The sequence below is a fragment of the Lagenorhynchus albirostris genome, chromosome 12 (genome assembly GCF_949774975.1).
Source record: "Lagenorhynchus albirostris chromosome 12, mLagAlb1.1, whole genome shotgun sequence".
NCBI classification, from domain to species: Eukaryota; Metazoa; Chordata; class Mammalia; order Artiodactyla; family Delphinidae; genus Lagenorhynchus; species Lagenorhynchus albirostris.
The window spans coordinates 26,904,512-26,927,523 of NC_083106.1; the positions used below are offsets into that span (position 1 = coordinate 26,904,512).

The window sequence follows — 23,012 nt, forward strand, 5'->3', positions numbered from 1 at the left end:
TTACAATATTTTGTCCATATTATAAGGATTGTTTTATAGTCAAACTGGTCATCTGTATATACAATCATGCTCAATGTCTAGTAATGGGTCTTGTGTTTTCTTTTGCACAAAAAAGTACAACCTAGAGAGAGCAAAAGTCATATCCCAACTCCCATTTTGTAGATTTTTGTTCTTTAAATGATGTAAGAATTTATATTTGCTGAGTACCCTCTTTCTGCTAGAAACCATGCTATATGTTTATCTATGTCCTCTAATTTTGACCTCACACTGCCCTGGGAGGTAGGTGTTCCTCTCGATTTATACATTTGGAAATGGAGGCACAGAGAAGTTAAACTGACTGCCTGGGGTTAAACAGCATGTGATAATGAGGGATTTGAATTCTGGTCTGTCTGACTCCAAAGCCTTCACTTTTGAAACTCCACCGTACCACTTCCTTAAAAGGAAAAAATTATTGGAGGTTAAATCAGCACTTGCAATACTAGAATTTAAAGTATTTCAGGCAATTGAATCAAAAATACACTTGCTTAGATGACTAACTAAGCAAGGCAATCATGCATCTGCAAACCATATCAGCTAAAACTTAAAATTTGTCTAATAATCTCTCTGGTTTACTTAAAAAAAAATCATGGACTGTTTCACAGCTAAAAGCTCCTCATTTAGTCATTATTCAAATGTTTGTCTATTACATTCCCACGGAGGCAGGACGGAGTCTTCTCCCTCCTCCGACATGTTGTTAGGAAATGCCTCTGCATTCCGCGCCCTGCTCTAGGGCAGGCAGTAAACTTTAGCTGAGAACACATTTGGAGATGTGTGAATGAGTGAACCAAGTGTATCCTGGAAGCACCAGCCCATGCCTGCTTCTGCAGAGCCTGTGAAAGCCCAGCAAACTTTTTGGGGACTGACGCAGAGGACCAGAGCTATCACCAGCTGGATTTGGGGCTTTGGTGGCATAGATGAAAGGGAGATAAATGCCTCATATTTTGTTCTTAGGAGCTGTTTCCTTCACAGAAATTTCTGACAAAACTGGTAACAAAAGATACACTATCTTCTACTCTAGAATATAGAGGACTAAACAGAAAAGTAGGCTGTAGTTGAGGCAAGAGTTTTCATTGAGTAATCTTTTTACCCAATCTTGCAATAAATGAGTACATAAACTAATCAATCTGTTTTAAAAAATATATATAGAAATGAGTTTGTCTTCCCAGTGTAAGATCACTAGCATCTCTTTACTGCATTATTCTCCATATATTCTCCACATTCTTACCACGTGTGAATGGCTATTTGTAAAGCATCTTATAATTTAAGAGGAGGGAACTTGCGTCTCTGAAAAGCCTACCACGTACCAGACAGAGTGCTAGGTGCTTTTTGTATGCAATCTCTTTTAATTGCCGTAACAAAACCAGAAACAACACCAAAACCATAACAAAACCATTATTGTCTAGAAATAATTTTGTAGAGGTTCAGTAACTTGCCTGAAGTCACAGAATATGTTAGTGACAGAACCAAGACTGGGACCACTTTTGTCTCCACATCTTATCTGCACTATATTACATTGTTCTCCAGGAGGTAAGCCCTCACAGATGTCCTCATGAAATCTCTAAGAAGAGTTCACTGGTAGTGCCAATCTCTGACACAAGTCTGAACGCTCTGGAGGGATTGGGTCTTTTTATATCCCAAGTATCTAGCCCAACCTCTGGCACATAGTAGATCCTCAGTCAGTATTTGTTGATTTACATTATTCCAATTTCCAATGAGGAAAAGGCAATTGTGGCTTGCTGATCTCACAAGGTTACTGACTTTGGTTGTGATAGTCCTAATTTTTCCAATCCTGTTTTCATTGGGGTAAGGCTACACAGTTATGGAATCACTCTGACTGCCCAGATGGCATTTGCTTTTACTTATCCCTGTATAGTTCATGTGTGTGTTACAATCCTAGGTCAACACCTTTTACACAATAAATAGATTCTTTTTTCCCTTGAATTTCCTACTTTATGGCAGTGACCAATATTGCAATCATGACGAAGTTTAAATCAAGCAATGTTGCAGTAAGCTGAAAGGAATATAGACCCTTGACTTGAAAGACCATGGTCTCATAAGTTCTACAGGAGTTAACAATTGTCAAACAGAAATTTCTTTTTAGTGAATTCTGTTTTCCAAATTTTTGACTGTGTGACATAGCAAAACAGCTTGTACAAATACACTTACTTGCTTACATTTCTACATGTAAATAAAAAGATATTTTGTGAGAGACTGAGAGCAACAAATATTGTTTGTTGAAATTTATAGTTTTACACAAATGAACATACATTACCAAAGAGAAGAACGAATGCCAGTGTTTTTCTGTATTATGGAAATTCACACACACACACACACACACATACATACACACAAAACAGATTAAAGGACACTACAAAATATTTTGCTTATTGGCACCACGTAGATTTTCACACTTAAGACATTTTCTGTCATTTTTAATATTAATATTTGGATAATAAAAATTTGCCAGTTGAACTATTCTTTAAAAATATACTTTAAATATAAATACGAATAAATAGCTCTATTTTGCCTCGTTGGTATGAAACAGCATATACTATATTTATTGCAATAAAAGATTTTTCTTTAAAAAAAATTGATTTAAATTCAATTGCTTACATAGGCTTGGCCTATTTGACGATGTGTCTGCTAGGTTCCTGGGTACATTTGAAAGTCATGTCTGACCTTTACTTGGGAAACCACTGGGGGTCCCACTTTTTTTTTTTTTTGCGGTACGCGGGCCTCTCACTGCTGTGGCTTCTCCCGTTGCGGAGCACGGGCTCCGGACGCGCAGGTTCAGTGGCCATGGCTCACGGGCCCAGCTGCTCCGCGGGCATGTGGGATCCTCCCGGACCAGGGCACGAACCCGTGTCTCCCGCATCGGCAGGCGGACTCAACCACTGCGCCACCAGGGAAGCCCTGGGGTCCCACTTTTGATTTTGATTGGATGATACGGAGTATGGACAAATGAAAAAAGTGACTTTGCATTCAGACATGGAGAAGCATTAGGGTATCAGTGAGATTCTGAATACAAATCTTAACAAAATGAACGTGAGGAGACTATGTAAAGATATAAGACTGTTCCTGGGAACCATGGGTGGTGGGTTTTTTTTTTTTCCTCCTCTATTTCCAGATAGATTTAGACACTCAGTTGTCCTGCCTGAACTGTTCTATTGTTCTTGCTGGCTTTCAATCCTGAAATGCAAGACCATAGTTTTCACAAGTAAGTCCACTATGTTTCCAGAACCTAAAACATTGTACCTCATTCTCATTCATATATGAATTTGACAAATGTGGATCAGAAAAATATCAGAACTCAGGGGAAATGCAGAGCTGAATGGTGGCCCTTTTTCCCTATCTTGGTACTAACTGGCAAATGATGGCTTCATGGACATGGCTGTTTCTGCAGCCCCTGGTGGAATGAGTCCCGTGGATCATGGCTGCATCTGTGCTCTTGACCTTGACCTTGAATCTGATTGGTTGGCTGGTAACATGTTACCTGGTGAGAATCAGAATATTTTCATATTGCAATATTTTTAAGAAATTATCTTTATTTTTAATTGTTTATCTAGACATGCCAATGGATATTTCGGCCACATTTTGAGCAAAAATTCACAAGGTGTGTTTTTTTTTTTTCCCAAACCTCACGTGTGTACACAAAACAACACAATTGTAAGGGTTTGCGTAAAAGAACAAAGCATAAGAAATACAGTGAGATACAAGCTCATAACCAATGTTCAAATCAGTGAGCAGATCTGATTCAACATGAGAAAAGTTTACAAAACAAGTCTGTGGCTTGTAGGAAGCACTACCTGGTGACAGCTTTGCAGGACACGCTCCACATCCCATTGCGGGAAGCCTTAGGCAGGTAGAAACAGAGCAGGATTTTCACTCAGCCTAGCAGGGAGTTATGGGGAGGTCAGCGTTCCAGGAACAAGGTTCTGACTGTTCACAGGTGCTGTAAAAAGAAAAAGGCTTTGCCTATCAGGCCTGGCAGTGATATCTATTCTCTCTCTCTTAATTTGATTTTAACTTTAGCTTTCACTTACTAAAAATAGCTTTTTGATTCCTTTCTTCTCAAGCATTGAAGGAATTAAACTCGGAAAGTCAGCTTGTGATGGTCCAGGGACTAAGAGAAAAAGAATGTGAAGATAAAGCCCACGGATAATCCAACAGCTGTGTCTTAACTAGTAATTGGACACTGGACACCTTCTATTGAAATATTGCTAGAGAGCCACCAGTAGGCAGGAAAAAAAAGAGTTTTCATATCCTTTTTCTTTTGTCAAAAAATGAGAAACTCAAGAAATCTCCAGATGGTTGAAAGAAGGAGACAAATGTATCTAGTTTATGCATCACATCTCATTTTGCTTCAAATTTGTATCGTACTAGTAGCTGCTTCATAGGCTCAACTGTTAGATATTTGGTAGTTTTCTCTGTGAGCTCTTCTTCAAGACCTAATACACTTTTGTCCTATAAATTTGGAACTACTAAAACCACGTCCAGTCTTATTTATTTAAATTATTATATAAATATAGTTTAAACAAAGTCCATTTCCTAAACTCAAAGTAGAGGCTCCATTAGCTAAAATAGCATCTTCTTTCTTATCTCTACTGTATCTTCCCCAGTAATTGCTTTCCTTGATTTGATCTCATGTACATTAAAAATAGACTACTCAAAAGCCCAACCCAAACCAAAATAAGAGAGGTTTGGAAGCAGAAATACATTCAATACATTCTCTTTCGGGGCTTCACCAAGCTGAGAGCTTCAGAGTATTAAAGCAATAAAAAATCATGTGTCAGTTCATAGTTATTACAGGAAAAAACCCAAAGTTAGTGTTACGTTTTCACAACTTCCTTTCTTACCCATATCAATAATTTCAACTTATCATCCACCCATTTCATGAAGTTTTCACACTTTCTTTAGTACCATCTGACAATCTCTTCTGCTTTAATGAAAGTACGACTAACTTTCCAAATTTCCTCTAAACCTTTATTCTGCAAGCCTCAGTCTTTCTGCAGGAACTTAATACAATCCAGTCAAGTTTCTAACATTTCATTTGTACGTTAGGAGGAAAGAAAAAAAAAAAGAGTTGCACTTAGGAAATGAGAGTTAGCTGACATTCTATCAGCTTGCGAAACACGTTGATAGTGGCAGAAACAATCATAGTATCATTCTCCCACTACCACATTGTTTAAGGTAAAAAGAAAGGGGGCATTGCCAATTTTCATCTAACATTAGTTATGCTAGAACTTATAAAGAAAATGTTCAATGCACAGAGTTTAGCTGACTAGAGAAGAATGCTGTAATAAATTGATTTTCCAGCCAAGTATATGCAGAAAAAATGGCAACAAAAACCTACCCAGGAAGGTAAATTCTATCAGACAACTGAAATATTTTCTTTCCTTAAGTTATGTTAACGTCTGCTAAACAGTTGCGTAGTTGTTCACATGAAATGAAGGAAAAAGGAAAATCCAGTTACTATTGACACCAAAGAAATGCACGCCAACCATAAACCAAAGAAATGCACGCCAACCATAAACCAGAGATGCTTTGGTACTGTAGCCAGAACAGACGACAGCGTGCTAGGGGAGCAGGGAAGTCCCTGATGGATAGATGATGGGGTCACGGAAGGTTTGTGAGACCTGCTATGTGTCCCGCGAGGCTGACACACTGCCATGTCCATGACAAGAGTCGTATAAACACAAGCTTATCAGCTGGCTTGTTAAAACAGAGTGCAACATCGCTGTGTTGAAAGTGACTTCAGGCTTGCTGAAGGGTCTTGTTCATCTGAGGAAACAATGCTTGGTGCCACAGATTAAACACTATGGTCTCAAGCGGAATGCATGTGAAGTTTCCAAAATATTTCCTCAAAGACTTTATTCAGTTTTGCTTTGTGACCTTAGCTGGAAAGCATAAAGATGGACATGGGAAGGCAGTTCAGGAGGACATCTGTGAGGATTTAAGTTGGGCAGCTTACAGAAGATGAAAGATGTTTAAAGTTAAGGCCTTTATCTGCAAACAATAGTATATTAATAAACTCTATACCATATTTACAAATGCATTCTCTTGTATTAAAACTAACAGTATTCTGTTCACAGTGCCATTGTTTATACAGGTAGCAATCCCATAATACTCATGTATTTTGGCATGGGAATCAGTAGCGCTTGATATTTACAGAGAATGTACAGGTGTGAATATAAACATGTCACTGAATCTGAGTTATCGATAAAAGACAGATTGGCAAATGGTGCAGAGGAATGAACTGTACAGCACCTTCCCCTTGGATCGGATAGGAAACGTGGTTTCTTAATTGAGAAGATGCCAAATCTCTGACCCAAAGTGGCATAAAGTCCGTAAGAAAACAGTGAACCCCCTGTTCGAGTTTGGGTACATTGAGTAATGTTTGCCCATAGTCTTAGATCCATTGTCTAGTGCATAAAATAGAAAAGTTAAAAAGATTTATTATTATTTTTATAATAATAATTATTATTAAAATAGAAGGTACTTTCTCTCACGCTCTCATTTGTGCTCTTGCACCTGAAACCAATATCCTTGGAGTTCCAAATATGCTGGTGTTTTTGTCATGCAGATCAGCAGTCCGAGGGCCAACGCTAAAAATGCTCTGGACTTAGGAAGTGCCGCCTGTCTCAGTGTGACCCAGGACCTGAGGGGCCCACGGCAGGAGCACCTCTTTCTTACTCCCCAGTCTTCACCTCGAGGGCCAAGCCGGCCCCTGGAATCAGCTCCCTCATGGCGGAATGGAGCTGCTTATTTCGGCAGCTAACGCTGAGGTGACGGATGGCTTCTGTACACTTGGAAAAAGGGAGGCAGGTGAGCGGGAGGAGGGTGGCGTTCCAAAGAGCCCCAGGACGACACCCAGAGAGGGGCTGGGTTTACCGGCAAGAGCCCCTCAGAGCATCTGCCCTCCCAGAGGCCTCTGCGCGAGGAGGCTGACACTCTCAGTGTGCAGAGCAGGGGGCAGGCCTGGCTGGCACTACGGGGCGTCGCCTTCGGTCACGGTCTGCCCCTCAGCCTCGGTCCCTGGGCCGGTGTGGTCTGGGCCGCCGCTGCCACCGCCACCGCTGCTGCTTCTGCGCTGGTTGGGCAACAGCCTCTTCCACTGGGCTTTGTTGTGCGCCAGGTGGCTTAGCATGCTCTCAGACAGGGCGCTGTGTCCCGTGAAACGGGCCCATTCACGGAAGAGGGGCTCCACGATGTAGGTCATGAAACCTGGAACAGGCAAGGCCAAGCTCATCACCAGCAGGGCAGTAAGACCTACTTCTTCCTCCCTAACAAACATGACTGGGCCCACGATGTGCTGGGCCCGTGCGTAAGAAGGCCACCAAGATGCAGTCCCTGCCCTCAGTGTCGAAGCGTAAGATATGTCACCTTGGGCTTGGCATCTAACCTCCCAGTGCCTCAGTTTCTGCAGTTGTAAAAAGGCGTTAAGAAGGGTACCAAACCCATAGGGTTGTTATGACAATCAAATGACTTAACACATGTGAAGATGCTTAGAAAGCTCCTGGCACATAATAAACAATAAATATTGGCTATTATTATTTGAAGAAGGGAGAAGACATATAAAGAAAAAAGTAAAAAAAAGTTTGTGCTAGAACTAAGGAGGGTGGGTGGGGGATGGGAGGAAAGAGCAAATGATACCAGGAAGGGGCACCTCGTTGATTTAGACCATCTGAAGAATTGATACATCTACTCTGTAGGGTATTTTTTCAGGATTATCATTTCATAGTTTTGTCTTACTTTCAATTATGTTAAACAACTAGGTGTAGGTAATAAAAGTTCATTCGTCTTCAATACAGATTTTTACCTGCATAAATGTTCTGCTTGAATGACTAGATAAGATGGATTGATATGAGACTTCTTTGTTTGCATGTCTGTTCTCTTAATTATTTTAGCCTTCTTGCTTTCTAACCATGTTTCACTGTTAATGTGCCTTCCATATTAAACATGATTTATTAAAGCAAAGATAACTTCCAGTCTAGGCTGGAATAACTGGACTCATCACAAATTTGGATATATTTAGGTTTTATTATATTTCCCTGAAATGTAGGTATGGGGAGAAAAGGCAGGTGTTTTTCAGCTAACGAAATCTTCCAACGACTAACCCTGTATGTTTACGGGCATGTGAATTATAAGGCTTGATTTGATTATCCTTTTATTGGATGAACAGCAGATACTTGGCCTTTGAGGATGCTATAGAGATGAAAAAAGAATGAAGCAAAGCAAAATTTTATTGTACATGCCTGCATCATCTCATCAGATGTGAAATATGATTTGAATAGTATAAGATTATTTTAGATTACCTGAACCTGAGGAGGAAGGTTAAGCCAGTGACTTACTGTCTACATCTTGATAAGGTTATACAGGGAGTCAGCAAGAAAGGATTTCATTTTGGAATGTCCTTGCTTGCTATTCTTGAATTTTCTTCACCTCCTTCACAATCTCCATATCTAATTTTGATATCTTTCATCTTAAGAGAGATTAGATATTAGGTATCTAAAAAGTGTGCAATATTATACTATTCTAAAGTTTAAGTTGTGAATATTTATCAGGTTTACCTTAAGTATAAAAAAGTTACAAATCCCACATTTAAAAATCCAGTACTTAAAAATCAACTCATTTTCTTCCTGAAATTACTCTGGAATTACACCTCTGTGTTTCTACTCGTCAGATATAAAGACCTCTTATAGGAGATAGAAGAGTGATTTTAAAGTCTGAAGAAACACCATGAGGCAGTTTTTCACATGAAGAAAGGCTTCTGCACTTGGGAGCCTGCCCCATAGGTTCCTTGTGTATTTGTGCAAACCTCCCTCTTCTATTCAAGCGATGTAGAGCCTGACTTTGCCGGGATATTGTCTTCCTGGAGTGATGGGAGTGGGGCAGGGGAGAAATGATGGCTTCAGAGTACACAGGGATTGAAGGAAAGCCTCTTTCTCCTCATCTTTCTATAGGCTGCACCAATTAGAGATTCATTTGATTTAATGCCTTCTTTTTTTTTTTTGCGGTACGCGGGCCTCTCACTGCTGTGGCCTCTCCCGTTGCGGAGCACAGGCTCCGGACGGGCAGGCTCAGCGGCCATGGCTCACGGGCCCAGCTGCTCCGCGGCATGTGCGATCTTCCCGGACCGGGGCACGAACCCGCGCCCCCTGCATCGGCAGGCGGACTTCCCACCACTGTGCCACCAGGGAAGCCCTGATTTAATGCCTTCTTTTTAAAATGTAGAGTTTGATGGGGAGAGGGGAGGAATATGGGTGTGTGGGGGGGGTGGATATTAAATCCCTGTCTCACTTGGGTAAATATGAATTACTTAAACAGAAAATCAGGTCTAAGCCTGAGATGGCTCTCAGGAAATCCTCACTGTGGACTGGGAAAGGAAAAAGAGAGGGGACATTTTCAATCCCAGGGTAATCAGAACGGAGGAACTAGCTGCATTATTTAGCACCCACTGGAAAAATCCTTGTCTGGGAGCCTGGAGCCCACAGTTCCCATTAGATTCTGTTGATCTATTTGGGTTTTTCCAGTTTAGTCTGATCTACCTATGCACACCACACCTCCCAGCCTTGAACCTACAGAGCTGGGAGATGTGGAACAGAGACAGAAAGATTTAGCTACTAAGGGTTGTTTTATAATCACCTCTTTCTCTTTATTGGTGTGCTGGTGTAGCATCCATGGGATTTTCCTTTTCATTCAATCCCCATCCCATTTTAAAAACAGGTATCTATGGTAACCACATTTTCCTGAGCTGAAAATCAGGACATATGATCTGACAAAATAAGCGTGTTCTCATGACAACAAGAGAATAGAATCTCCGAAATCAAGTCTGTCTTGTAAATCTAGGTTGTGTGCTTAATAATGTGAATGCTTTTCTCTGGGGGCTCAAAATGTCTTTAACAGGTGGCTGGCAAATTTCTTTCTAGCCAGAATTTAGCAAGCTGGGTCCCAGGATTAGCATTTTGGTTGGGGGTCTATTCCTTTTGAATTGCATCTGCAGAATTTCCTACTTGATAGGGCATTGGATCCAAAGAGGCTGAGGCTGCATTTCTGTTGATGTTGATGCCCTTCCCCCTCCCCTGCAATTCTGTAGCTTCATCTGCTCTGGATTCTTGCAGGGTTTTATTTTTTATAACAACACCCCTCTCCCTTTTTCAGGTGGATGAATCGGTTTAATTGTAAAAAGAACGTAACGATATTAAGGGCATTTTGGAAAAAAAAAGATCACCAGTAATCTCAGAGTTCCAACACATCTATTTTAACATTTGTATATTCCCTTCAAATTTTTTAAACTAGATAAATTTTGTTCCTATTTCCTTAGGTTGACTTTGTGACTCTTTTGTGGGACTGTGGGTTCAACTTGACCCTCAGTAATTGGAAGCATATCTTTCTAACTGGCTCTGGTTTTCTCAGTTTTCAACTGATGTTTTCAGGTGACCCTTTCACTCCCAATCTCCAGGCATTAAGCCTTGAGCTTGCAGAGGTTTGCAACACTGTGAATGTGTTAAGCTGTCTGAGGTCTGTGGGAACTGGTGAAGAACATGAAATGGTACATGTCAGGGCCATAGTTTATAAGTAAAGAGTTAAAGTTCTGAGTTTTTTTTTTTTGTAAGTTTATTATCTCTGCTCTAACAAATCTTGAAATTAACATGCAGCCTTTAACTGCTATATTTCACTTATGTGGCAACATGTTTTTATTTTTTAAATTTTATTTATTTATTTATTTTTTTATACAGCAGGTTCTTATTAGTTATCTATTTCATTTATTTTTTTACATTACCCAAAGCAATCTATAGATTCAGTGGAATCCCTGTCAAACTATCAATGGTATTTTTCACAGAACTATAACAAAAAATTTTACAATTTGTATGGAAACACAAAAGACCCCAAATAGCCAAAGCAATCTTGAGAAAGAAAAACAGAGCTGGAGGAATCAGGCTCCTGGACTTCAGACTATACTACAAAGATACAGTAATCAAGACAGTATGGTACTGGCACAAAAACAGAAATATAGATCAATGGAACAGGATAGAAACCCAGAGATAAACCCACACACATATGGCCACCTTATCTTTGATAAAGGAGGCAAGAATATACAATGGAGAAAAGGCAGCCTCTTCAATAAGTGGTGCTGGGAAAACTGGACAGCTACATGTAAAAGAATGAAATTAGAACACTCCCTAACACCATACACAAAAATAAACTCAAAATGGATTAAAGACCTAAATGGAAGGCCAGACACTATAAAACTCTTAGAGGAAAACATAGGCAGAACACTCTATGACATAAATCACAGCAAGATCTTTCTGACCCACCTCCTAGAGAAATGGAAATAAAAACAAAAAGAAACAAATGGGACCTAATGAAACTTAAAAACTTTTGCATAGCAAAGGAAACTACAAACAAGACGAAAAGACAACCCTCAGAATGGGAGAAAATGTTTGTAAATGAAGCAACTGATAAAGGATTAATCTCCAAAATATACAAGCAGCTCATGCAGCTCAGTGTCAAAAAAACAAACAACCCAATCCAAAAATGGGCATAAGACCTAAACAGACATTTCTCCAAAGAAGATATACAGATTGCTAACAAACACATGAAAGGATGCTCAACATCACTAATCATTAGAGAAATGCAAATCAGAACTACAATGAGGTATTACCTCACACTGGTCAGAATGGCCATCGTCAAAAATCTACAAACAATAAATGTTAGAGAGGGTGTGGAGAAAAGGGAACCCTCTTGCATTATTGGTGGGAATGTAAATTGATACAGCCACTATGGAGAACAGTATGGAGGTTCCTTCAAAAACTAAAAATAGAACTACCATATGACCCAGCAATCCCACTACTGGGCACATACCCTGAGAAAACCATAATTCAAAAAGAGTCATGTACCACAATGTTCACTGCAGCTCTATTTACAACAGCCAGGACATGGAAGCAACCTAAGTGTCCATCAATTGAGTTTGGTTTTAATTGGAGTGAACTGCAAGGAACAGAAAGACTTGCTTTAAACATAGATGGAATTGGTAGAGTGTTTCAAGGAGTGATAGAAACAAACAATTACTTTAGAGGCATTAACGTCACCGTTTAACATTTTAGTGCAATTGACACTTGAGAGTGTGGTCCTAAGAGAATGAGACTGAAAATCCATTTTGAAGTGAAGACTAGAGAAGCATGGGATCCCATGTCACATGGCTGGTGGGGCCTGGGCCTGGGGACCAAGCCCCTAGTATTGAGCATTGAGGATGAAGGGTAATGACCAAATTGGAAGGATCCTGAACTGCAGATTTCCCACCCTTCATGTCCTAAAGAGAGTGCGAGCTAATCCAATCTTCAGCAGCCAATAGTTGATTCTTGTTACTTTCCTCTACTCATTTGGTTTTGATTCAATTCTGAACTACAAAGTTAATACAGGTTAGTTATTAAGGGTCTGTAACAAAGCCTTTACCCTATTTTTCATCTCAGTTGGTAATTAGTCATGACTAGAGTGTTCATTTGGACTCAGCCATTCAAAGGGCCATTGATTAAACCTCTCGTTTGGATCTTGAGAAAGCTGTGTGTAGATCTTCTTAGTGACTCTTAGCAGAGGTGCTGAAACTGTTGATTTAAAATTAAAATTGAATTCGACTCACCAATTTGTATACTAGGGATTGAATCTTTCTGTTGATTGCAAAGAGGACTGATTTCCAGTTCAAATTTCTGTTCAAGGTCACCTAAGAAGAAAAAAGAAGAAACACATTGGTAATCGAGAACCTATAAAAATGAGTGTTGATAGTTTTAATGATCTAGTTGGAAGAAGTTATCTGGGAATTACTGTTCCCTGCCTTATCACTAGGAACCCTTTAGCAACAACTGGCTCTGCTCTGCTCTGGTAGCTTCTGCGAAAATTTAAAATATCAGAGTATCGACGATCATTTACAATAGGCTCATTGTAAATAGGTATGCTCTGGGATTAGAATAAGCTTTTGAACAAAAATCTATAAAAACAAGAAAACGAATGGCCAGTTTCCTAATATGAGATGGAAGTTCTGGTTTTAAGTTGCAGATTAAGAAAACAGGTTTTATGCTTTTTCCCTCCTTTCACTCTGCCTGACCCTCATCTGGTTTCACCTGAACAACCGGGAATAATTAGTAGGCAGGAAATCGGGAAGAGGAAGTAGAAAGATCTCATTTGAAGAGCATCTCTGTAGCTACAAAATTAATCCAAAATAAGGGTCTGGTATCTTTCATTCTTACTCCTTAGAGTTTTACTTAGTGTAAATGAAAGTTAAAGAAAGTATAAAGCTCAGGATGATCTTTCTTTTTAATGTCTCCATCAGCTAGAGCAAAAAAGAAATACATCATGCAAAGCTTTATCAAAGTATTTTATCAATTCTTCCTGAAGGTGAAAAATTGTGCATAATTACTTCATTGGGAAAAACAATCTGGTTAATCAGTACAGAAGCTGGGTCTCAGAAACACTTAGCTGAGTTCAGTTGTGAGTGCACTCTAAACTAGAGGAGAGAAACACATAACATTTATATCATGCTTACTGTGTGTCAGGCACGTTCTAAGCATTTTACCTATTTAATAATTCATTTAATCCTCATAACAACCTCACTATAACTCCCATTTTACGATGCGGAAATTGAGATGAAGCGTAGGGAAATATGTTGACCTAAGGTCCTTCTGCCAGTGAAGAGGGGAGCCTGGATTCCAACCCAGAAAGTCTGGCTTCAGAGGGTCTGCACTTAACCATTAAGCTAGGATCTTTTGAGATGCCACATGTCTGTCATTTTCCCTAAGACTTTAGCCATGGCTCCCATGGTCTCTCGGGCCCTCGTGATTCTCAGAACTGATGTGAGGAAATCACTTTGGCTTAACTGAGGAGTTCAGGGAAGTCAGATGATAATAGCCTTCTGAAGGCAGAGCATGACACCATTTAATATTAAAATGAATTCTCCTAAAGTTGGTTTTACTCCTCGCCTCCATAGTTCTGTTAATAGTGATTTTTCAGTTAAGTCTGACACTTTGGAGGAGTTGTCTTTGATTTTTCCCTTCCCTCTACCCTCTGTATTGAGGAAGCAAATCCTGTTTACTCCTCTGTTGAAACATCTATTTTCCCTACTTTCACTCTGCCTGACTCTAGTCTGGTTTCTTTCTTTCTTTTTTTAAATTGAAAAATAGTTGATTTATAATATTATATTCATTTTAGGTATACAACACAGTGATTCAATATTTTTATAGATTATACTCCATTTAAAGTTATTATAAAATATTGGCTATATTCCCTGTGCTGTACATTACATCCTTGTACCTTTTTAAAAAAATTTAATATTTATCTTTATTTTATTGTTTTTTTTGGCTGCACAGCATGTGGGATCTTAGTTCCCTGACCAGGGATCAAACCTGCGCCCCCTGCAGTGGAAGCACGGAGTCTTAACCACTGGACCACCAGGGAAGTCCCACATCCTTGTACCTTATTTATTTTATACCTAGAAGTTTGTACCTCTTAATCCCCTATCCCTATCTTGCCCCTCCCCCTTCCCTCTCCCCGCTAGTAGCCTCTAGTTTGTTCTCTGTATCTGTGAGTCTGTTTCTGTTTTGTTATATTCATTCGTTTTATTTTTTAGATTCTACAGATAAGTGGAAACATACAGTATTTGTCTCTCTCTGTCTGACTTATTTCAGTAAGAATAACACCCTCCAGGTCTATCCATGTTGTTGCAAATGGCAAAATTTCATTCCTTTTTGTGGCTGAGTAGTATTCCATTGTACACATACACCACATTTTCTTTATCTGGTTTCTTTATAACTCATTCCAATTTTTTGCTTCTTAGCTAGTTTCTTTCGTATTTCTTCTGCTTCAGTTATACATGTTGTCCTAATTGTACTTTCTAAGATGACTCCCATTGCCATGTTCTCTACTTTTAGCATGGTGTACAGGGGCCTCAACAGATCCTCATATTCTCACCTTCTATGGGATCAAGCTGGTCTATGAGGCAGGGGGATGGTCTGCAGTGCTTCTGTCCATTTCTGCTCCTCTCTGTCTAGACCACTGGGACTGTCTGCAATGATGGAAATGTTCTCTGCACTGCCCACTATAGTAGCCCCTTGAAATCAGATCAAGAAAACTGAGGAACTAAATTTTCCATTTTATTTAACCTAATTAATTTAAATTTAACTAGCTACATGTGCCTCATGTTTATCCTATTGGAAAGTGCAGTCACTACACATCCTTGAATACCCAGCTCAGATTCTGCCATCCTCAGCACTAGGTCTTCTCCTGTGACCTCTACCATAATTGGTCTTCCAATTGGATCATTTAGTCATTCACTTATTTCAACATATATTTACAAAGCACTGCACATTTCAGACACTTCGTTAATCAATGTAGAGAATACAAAGAGGAAGATTGGAGTTTCCTCCAGGAACTCTACTGGTTAGTATTTTGAGCTTATGAAACATTAATTATAATTCTTTGCCTCCTTCATGACACCCCCAGTGGGTCTTTGCACATAGGAAAATCACAGCTTTGCTGAGGATTAGACAAGGCTGGAAGCAGATGTTCGACGAAAACTTCTGGGAATCTTGGTTCATTGAGAAATACCAATCTGCAGTTACAATAGGACAGAAATTCTACTTTTTTAAGGCACTGAGGGGACGAGGGTGAATGATGTTTGAATCCTATGTCTGTTCTGAGAATTTAACACTGTCTTCCTAATTCATGGGATCTCATCTTCCTTTCCCCTTCTGTCCCTGACCTTGATTTTAGGGTTTTTCCTTTGCTCAACATCACAAATCATTAAAGATACTTTGGCTGGGACTGTTAGCAGTCTGTGGAAGCCCAAATCCTAAACTGAAAGCCAGAAGAAGATTAGTCAAAGTGATACAAATGGTGCTTTACAGAATTTCTAAAAAAATAATTCAGTATGGAGGACAAGAAGTTTGGATAACCCGAGAGTCTGGTCTTCTCTTAAATAAGCTGAACTTCTGCTAGACCATAAGGCTATTAAATAAAAAGGACCCGACATACCCTCTGAATTCTCCTTTCTCTGCTAGGAAACATGCCACAGCAAAGTGTTTGAAAGCTCACCTTTAGTGATCAGAGTTACAAATATTCTAGGTTGTTCTATCTTATGATGCTGCACGTGCATATTATTATGAGGACAAGTTTTTGCCAAGACATCTTACAGATTACCTTTATTGGTAGATCCCACTGATTCCACTTAGTTAACAACTTCCACTCACCAGCTCTGTGGGCCTTACCATCTGCCCAGGGGACATGGTCCAGGCCCCAAACTGCTCATAATCCAAATAGGGCTCAAGATAAGCAAATGAAAGGGTTAAACTCCAATCAGTGCCAACAAGAATGCATGACTGAGTCAAAACCAAGAGGGACAGAGTAGAATCATTGCTTGATCAAGGATGAAGATCCCAGCCCTTTTCTCGCTATGCTATTTCCATATTTTCTTTATCTTATAGTAAAGAAAGTATTTATCTTATCTAACCTGAAACCTCCTTGCTCTAAGTTCATCATATTTCCTTTTGTTTTTCTCTCAGTGGAGATTTTATATCATGGGCAAGTAGAACTGGCCTTTTGTTTTCTAACCACTCACACTCATTTGAAGTGAAAGGACACAGAGAGGGAGCTCCGTGAGTGCTTTTACTCAAAGGAAAGAGATGCGGAGCACAGCCTGCTGGTCCCACATGAACCCTATCCGTTCTGCTTTGTCTTCTGTCTTTGGGACCATCTCAGTGTCACTGACACATCTTTCTACGGAGCCTTCTCCAAAAGGCTCACTGTTGCTACTTGACCTCCCCACAGAACTGGTATGTGGGACACTTCAGGCTTTATTTGTTCTCAGCCTCTCAGACCTGATCCTGTCACTAACATCAGGGCACTGTTGTGCCTGAAAAAACATCCCGAGCCCTGAAACCGGGCCTGAAGAAACAAGCTGTGTTTAAAGGCCAAGATCCCACCCAACATCAAGATCCTGCTGTTAATTCACTGCTTTACTTCTGAATGAGGTTAATCTCTTAAAATTTATACCCTAACTTGGGGCCACTTGTCTTTTCACTGTATATATTTGAGAGGACGAACACTGGCCAGCTGTGCTCTATTTCATTATTCACTTTATTTAAGAAAGTGAGGGAAAGGAATACAAAAAAAGTCTAAGTCCTTCTGTCAGAGTGGAAAACATTGATCCCAAATGGCACTTAGCCTTTAGGCTGTGCTCAGCTCATAAAAATGAAGGTCAGAGTAAAAATCAAACAGTCCTGCACATTCTTATATCCACAGAGAAAAACCATTAACAAATTATATATATATATCCCCCTTTTGCTCATTTTTACTGTACCTCATTATTACCTGTTTCCATGGTAAATCAGTGTTATTTATTAATATTTTCAAATTATTTCCAGAAAAGGGCTGGATGGTTCGCAAGAGGGTTAAAAGAGAAAGGCTGGGATAATACGAGTTGATGAAAGAACAAATGTCATGATAGATGATCCATTCCCTGTTTTCTTAGGATAAATGCCTGAAAGGAGAAGGGGCAATGAAAAGTCAGCTGTCGGGTCACTACTAACCTTGCCTGTAGAATTCTTCACAGACCCTTTCACTCCATTGCTTGCTCATGTCCCAGATTCTACAAGGATTGCAAATGTCAGCACACTTCAAGGCAATCTGAGAAATGACAGGGCAGGGAGAGAGGGTCAGAGGATGATCTTTGAGCAGCAAATGCACCCCAAGCCCAAGGGGCCATCAGACCTGCCAGTCGGCCTCATGGTACCAGTCCTGTATTTATAGAGGCTTCCCTGACGTACCTCTTCAGGAAAACAGCACTTATTCATCACGGCACAAGACCTTCATTCAGAACTCCCACTTTATAGCAGTGAGAAGGAGAGAAGAGCCATCGTCCAAGGACACGGAGCTATCTGGAGGAGACTTGGGGCAGGCAGGCCAAGGAAAGCCATGGCCTGTTCCTGCTGCTCCATCCTTGTGGGCAGGGAGGCCGCAGGGGCCCCAGCCAGGCTCAAGTGAGATCATTGGGACCTCACTCACTCTCACAGTGGCCACACTGACCGTGTCCATACATTAAATTATTTGTGTTTGCATTTATATGCCCGTGTCTGTGTGAACAAGCTCAGACTGCCAGCCAGGGAGCTGAGTCATATCAAGCCTAGGAGTGTTTGGTTTGCAGAGATAAATCTGGGCCTTCTTGACTTTGCTCACATTGGGACCTCACTCTCACAGTGGCCACACTGACCGACTCCATACATTAAATTATTTGTGTTTGCATTTATATGCCCGTGTCTGTGTGAACAAGCTCAGACTGCCAGCCAGGGAGCTGAGTCATATCAAGCCTAGGAGTGTTTGGTTTGCAGAGATAAATCTGGGCCTTCTTGGCTTTGCTCACACTGTTCTGCATCTGGGATACCAGCTTTTGTCAGAGATGCTGACCCTAGGAGGGTTTCCTTGGATTTCCAGAGAAATAAGTTCTCCCCCATAACTACCAGCTGCCGAGAGCCCACTGCCCAGATGGGCTTCTGGTGGCATGCCCGTCCATCAGCAAGGTCTGTTGGTTTGGCCCGAGTTCTTTGGGATCATAGAACTGCTAGCAGTGCTGGGGTCTGGGAGAGCCTGAATCATATTAAGTTGCAAACCTGGTTGGTTCTTTATTTCCTGGTGAATGGGGACACCAGTACATGTTGGAGTAGGTCAAGGGCAGAAGTCCTCTCCAGGTTCCGCCCTTGAGGGATTCGTGTGTGTTAGCAAGCTTTCCTTTTGAAATGCAAGTGTCCAGGCCAAATCTTTCAGCTAGTCACAACTAGGCTTGAGTCTCTAAAATCAGGCGTCTGTGGCACTCAGGGACGAGAAAACTAGTTTGGGAAGAAAGAAGGAGGGAGATACAGTTTTACAGCTGGGAGGAGGGTATTTCCTTAAAAGGATGGAGCAGTTGGACAGCTTCCGAAGGCAGCCTGAAGGCATGGAAGGGAAGAAACAGCATGGTTCAGTCTCCCACGTGCAGGTCCACGTCCGTGGTTAAAGCTGGCCTATCTAGATGCATCCAGGATTCACCCATTCAGTCTTTTGTGCCAAAAGGAAAGAGGAAAATGAGAGAAAATGGAAGATCAAGCAAAAGGCTCTGGTTTGGATACAGCAGGTCAGACTTCTGCTTCCAAGGTCCACTTCCCATCTTGTTCTTTCTTAACTTTCACAAATGGCTTTTTGCCATGGAAGGAAGCAGAAAGGGTTGGGCTTGATATGATTCAATGCATTCAATTAAACTTAAAATCATTTATTTATTGGTGCCTAAAAATGGTAAGACTAGGTAAACACGTCTGAGCCTCAGATGAAAATATGAGTTAAGGTAGTAAAAGGAAGGAAAGCAGGGTTTAATTAAATAGGCTTTAGGTAGAGGAAGGATACTCGTTTTTCAATTTTCGTTAGTACTATAGTTAACATAATATACTTTTGTATTAAAGAAACAGTTTTCCACATTGCACAGGTATGACAGTGATCAGCTCTATATCAAGGCACAAAATGTGGTAGATTCTTACTGCATGCAACTACACAACTACGTTGTGGTGAAGCAGTTACCAAACAAGGAAAAATGAGATATTATCAACTTACTGACGTGAAACCCAGATTTTACTTGCTTGGAAACCACTTAAAAATTTCATGTCTCAAAGTTTTTAATAAAGTAGGTCACCACTCTAGCTTATACCATGGGAGATATTTCTTCTCAGATGCATTAAAATGATGGATCGTGTCCTTAAGTGTTATACCCAGTGAGGGTAATGACTTCTTTTTGTTGTTGTTGTTTACCTGAAGCATAAAGTGCCTGTCGTGTACATCCTCCAGGCTTAAGTCTTTATTGTGGAGGTGAGCTTTCAATCTGGTCAAAAATTCATTCTGTCTGTTGATGTCTGTTGCCAAGATCAAGGAGCCCAGCTGCTGTTCAATATTCTGTCTGCATCCACAAGAATGAAAGAGAAAACACACACACAAAGCAAATTCCTTTGAGGAGGGTGATGGATTCTGTCATCATCAGGTGGCTTGTACTCTCATTTCTGCCTCTGATTCTGTTTATTACACAGAATCCCAGTCCTTGCAGCCCGAGAGTGATTCTTTCACCCACCATCATTTCTGTCCTTGGATGGGATGTATGTCAAGGACTGGACAGAGAGATTGAAACCATGGGTGAACAGAGTTGTGGCAGTTTATACATTCCCATGGTTCCTATGGGTGGGAAGATCGAAAGCCAACGAGAAATGTATGCTTTAAGGAGGACCCAGAAAGACTCATAGAATCACAGGCATTTGAATTGTACTTTTTATAGAGTTCAAACCAACTCAAACTTTAAGATTTGCATGGGGAGAGAAATGGGCATGATAATAGTAACAGTAATGAAGACAATAATAGCGACTGATTGTGTGGAATGGAAAGACCCATCAAGGGGACAAAACTGATAGGTTGGAAAGAGATACTGGAACTTAAAAAAAAAACCACAGTTCATTAAGGCACCATTAAAAAGCAGTGGTCGAGCAATATATTGGTCAACAGATGGTATATGGAAAATGGGATATTTTGGAAAACTAAAACAAATCAGAGCTTATCCTCACATATGGAAAGTAATCAATGGGAGGAATATCCGTACCTATTTTTAAAATTCACCTTTAAAAATGAAGTATACTTAAGTAGAGAGCATAGAGTACACATATACAATTTAATGAATAAATATCAAATAAACATCTTACAATCACCATCCAGGTCAAGATCGTTGCCTGCCAGTACCCCAGAAGGTCCTCATTGTGTCTCTCATCCAACCCCACCTCCCCTCAACCCCTGAAGTAACCACTCTCTTGACCTTTGTTTTAATAATTTCCTTGCTACTTAAAACAATTTTACCACCTGTGTATGCATGTTTAAATAATACGGTTTAACTTTAACTGCTTTTGCACGTTAAGTTATGTGATAAGTATCAGTTTGTGACTTGCTTCTTTAGCCTAACATATTTTTGTTGTTGTTGTTTTTTGCGGTACGCGGGCCTCTCACTGTTGTGGCCTCTCCCGTTGCGGAGCAAAGGCTCTGGACGCGCAGGCTCAGCGGCCATGGCTCACGGGCCCAGCCGCTCTGCGGCATGTGGGATCTTCCCGGACCGGGGCACGAACCCACGTCCCCTGCATCGGCAGGTGGACTTTCAACCACTGCGCCACCAGGGAAGCCCATAGCCTAACATATTTTTGAAAGTCACCTAAGTTGATGTGTGAGCTGTCGTTCATCCATTTTCTTGATTATATTGTATCCTATTGTAGGACTATACTTCAATGTATTTATCTGTTCTACTTTTGATGGTAACTTGAGTAGTTTTTAGCTTTTGACTACTATGGAAAAAATGACACAATAAACACCCTCATGTACCTCCAGTTACACATGTGCAAAGTTTCTCTAGGGACTATATCCAGGAATAAAATTATTGGATCAGAGATGTTCATCTTCAATTTCTTAGATATTGCTGATTATTTCCAAAACAGTTGTATAAATTTACACTCCAAACAGTAATAGATGAGGTTCTCATTGCTTTATAGTCTTACACTTTACTTTTTTTTTGCCCATTTGCCAATGTCACGCAACTCATTATAATCTTAATATGAATTTCCTTGATAACTAATGAGGTTGGACATATTTTCATGTGTTTATTGGCCATTTCTATTTTTTTGGTGAAGTTTCTATTCTAGTCATTACCTACTATTCTATAGGGTGGTTTCTGTTTTGTTTATTGCTTCTAAGAGTTTTTAATATATTTTCAATAATGGTCTTTTGTCACTTATGTGTTGCAAATATCTTCTCTCACTCTGTGGCTGGTCTTTCTGTTTTCTTTATGATGTCTTTTGATGAAAGGAAGTCTTAATTTTTAATATAGCTTAACCTAAAAATATTTTTATTTAGGTTAATATTTTTCTCCTATTTAAGAAATCCTTCCTACCTCTGATGAAAATATTCCCTACATTATATTCTAAAAGCTTTATAGTTTCATCATTAACATTTTTGTTTTTAAGCCACATACACATCTTTAATCTACTCCTGGACATTAGAAATAATCTCAGAAAAAAGGCAATTCACAAAAGAACTTTAAAATGTTCCCAAAATATGAAAAGATATTAAATATTCTTAGTGTAACAAAAAATATTAAAACAGCTATGTGATACTATTTCCCACACTTTTATTGGCATGGATTAAAAGCAACTGCTAAATAATATGATGAATTAATGAATGATTATGATACTTAATGCTGTTGACGATATGGGGAAATCTTCCTTCTTATTCTCTGTTAGCCAGAGTGTAAACTGGTGCAGTGTTCCTGAGGGTAATTTAGGAATTAGTGTTAAAAGCAATAAATATAAATAATTTGACCAACAGTTCATCTACAAATTTACTATGAACATGTTAGTAAAGATACAGTTAGTAAAGATATATGTTATGGGAATGTTTATCCTATTGTTTAAAATAATGAAACATTCTAGGGAGAAAAATATCAAGAATTCATAAATAGGAGATTGGTTAAATGAACCATGTTACAAGCATACTATGCAATTATTTCATATGATGATGTATAGCTATATTTATTGACATGGAAAAATACCATGTTTTATTGTTATGTTTAAAAACAGGATACAAAGTATGTAAGACATGATCTCTATGGTCATAGAGAAGAATTTGGAAAGACATATAGGGGAATTATGAATGATTTTCACTTAAAAAATAATTTCAATATTGTATGAATTCTTTAAAAATATGAATATTTATTAAATTTATAACCAGGAAACATAACTATTTTAGTTAGGTGAAACATTTCATGAACCAGGTTAAAAGGGAAACTAAAAGCTTCAAATAATATTTACAACATATAACAAATGGTTACTGTAGTTAAAATACAAACATTTCTTACAAATGAATAACAACACTCAAAAGAAAATAAG

At 39.6% G+C, this 23,012-nt stretch overlaps 1 protein-coding gene across 5 annotated transcripts in view; it reads right to left on the bottom strand.

The window, feature by feature from the left end:
* Positions 1-2,376: 2,376 nt before the first annotated feature.
* The window catches only part of PDE7B (phosphodiesterase 7B), a 151,639-nt gene continuing 131,003 nt past the window's right edge, over positions 2,377-23,012 (bottom strand). The window contains exons 9-13 of one of the 5 annotated variants that reach the window (XM_060167781.1): positions 19,858-20,002; positions 17,616-17,712; positions 12,680-12,760; positions 3,846-4,162; positions 2,377-3,532 (exon numbers count right to left, since the gene is read on the bottom strand). In XM_060167781.1, coding sequence (XP_060023764.1) covers positions 4,068-4,162; positions 12,680-12,760; positions 17,616-17,712; positions 19,858-20,002 — 418 coding nt within the window. In that variant the 3' untranslated portion in view covers positions 2,377-3,532; positions 3,846-4,067. Of the gene's footprint in view, positions 3,533-3,564; positions 4,163-6,538; positions 7,264-12,679; positions 12,761-17,615; positions 17,713-18,692; positions 18,909-19,857; positions 20,003-23,012 lie in introns of those variants that run through there. The other 4 variants (XM_060167782.1, XM_060167779.1, XM_060167780.1 and 1 more) reach the window with 4 other exon arrangements.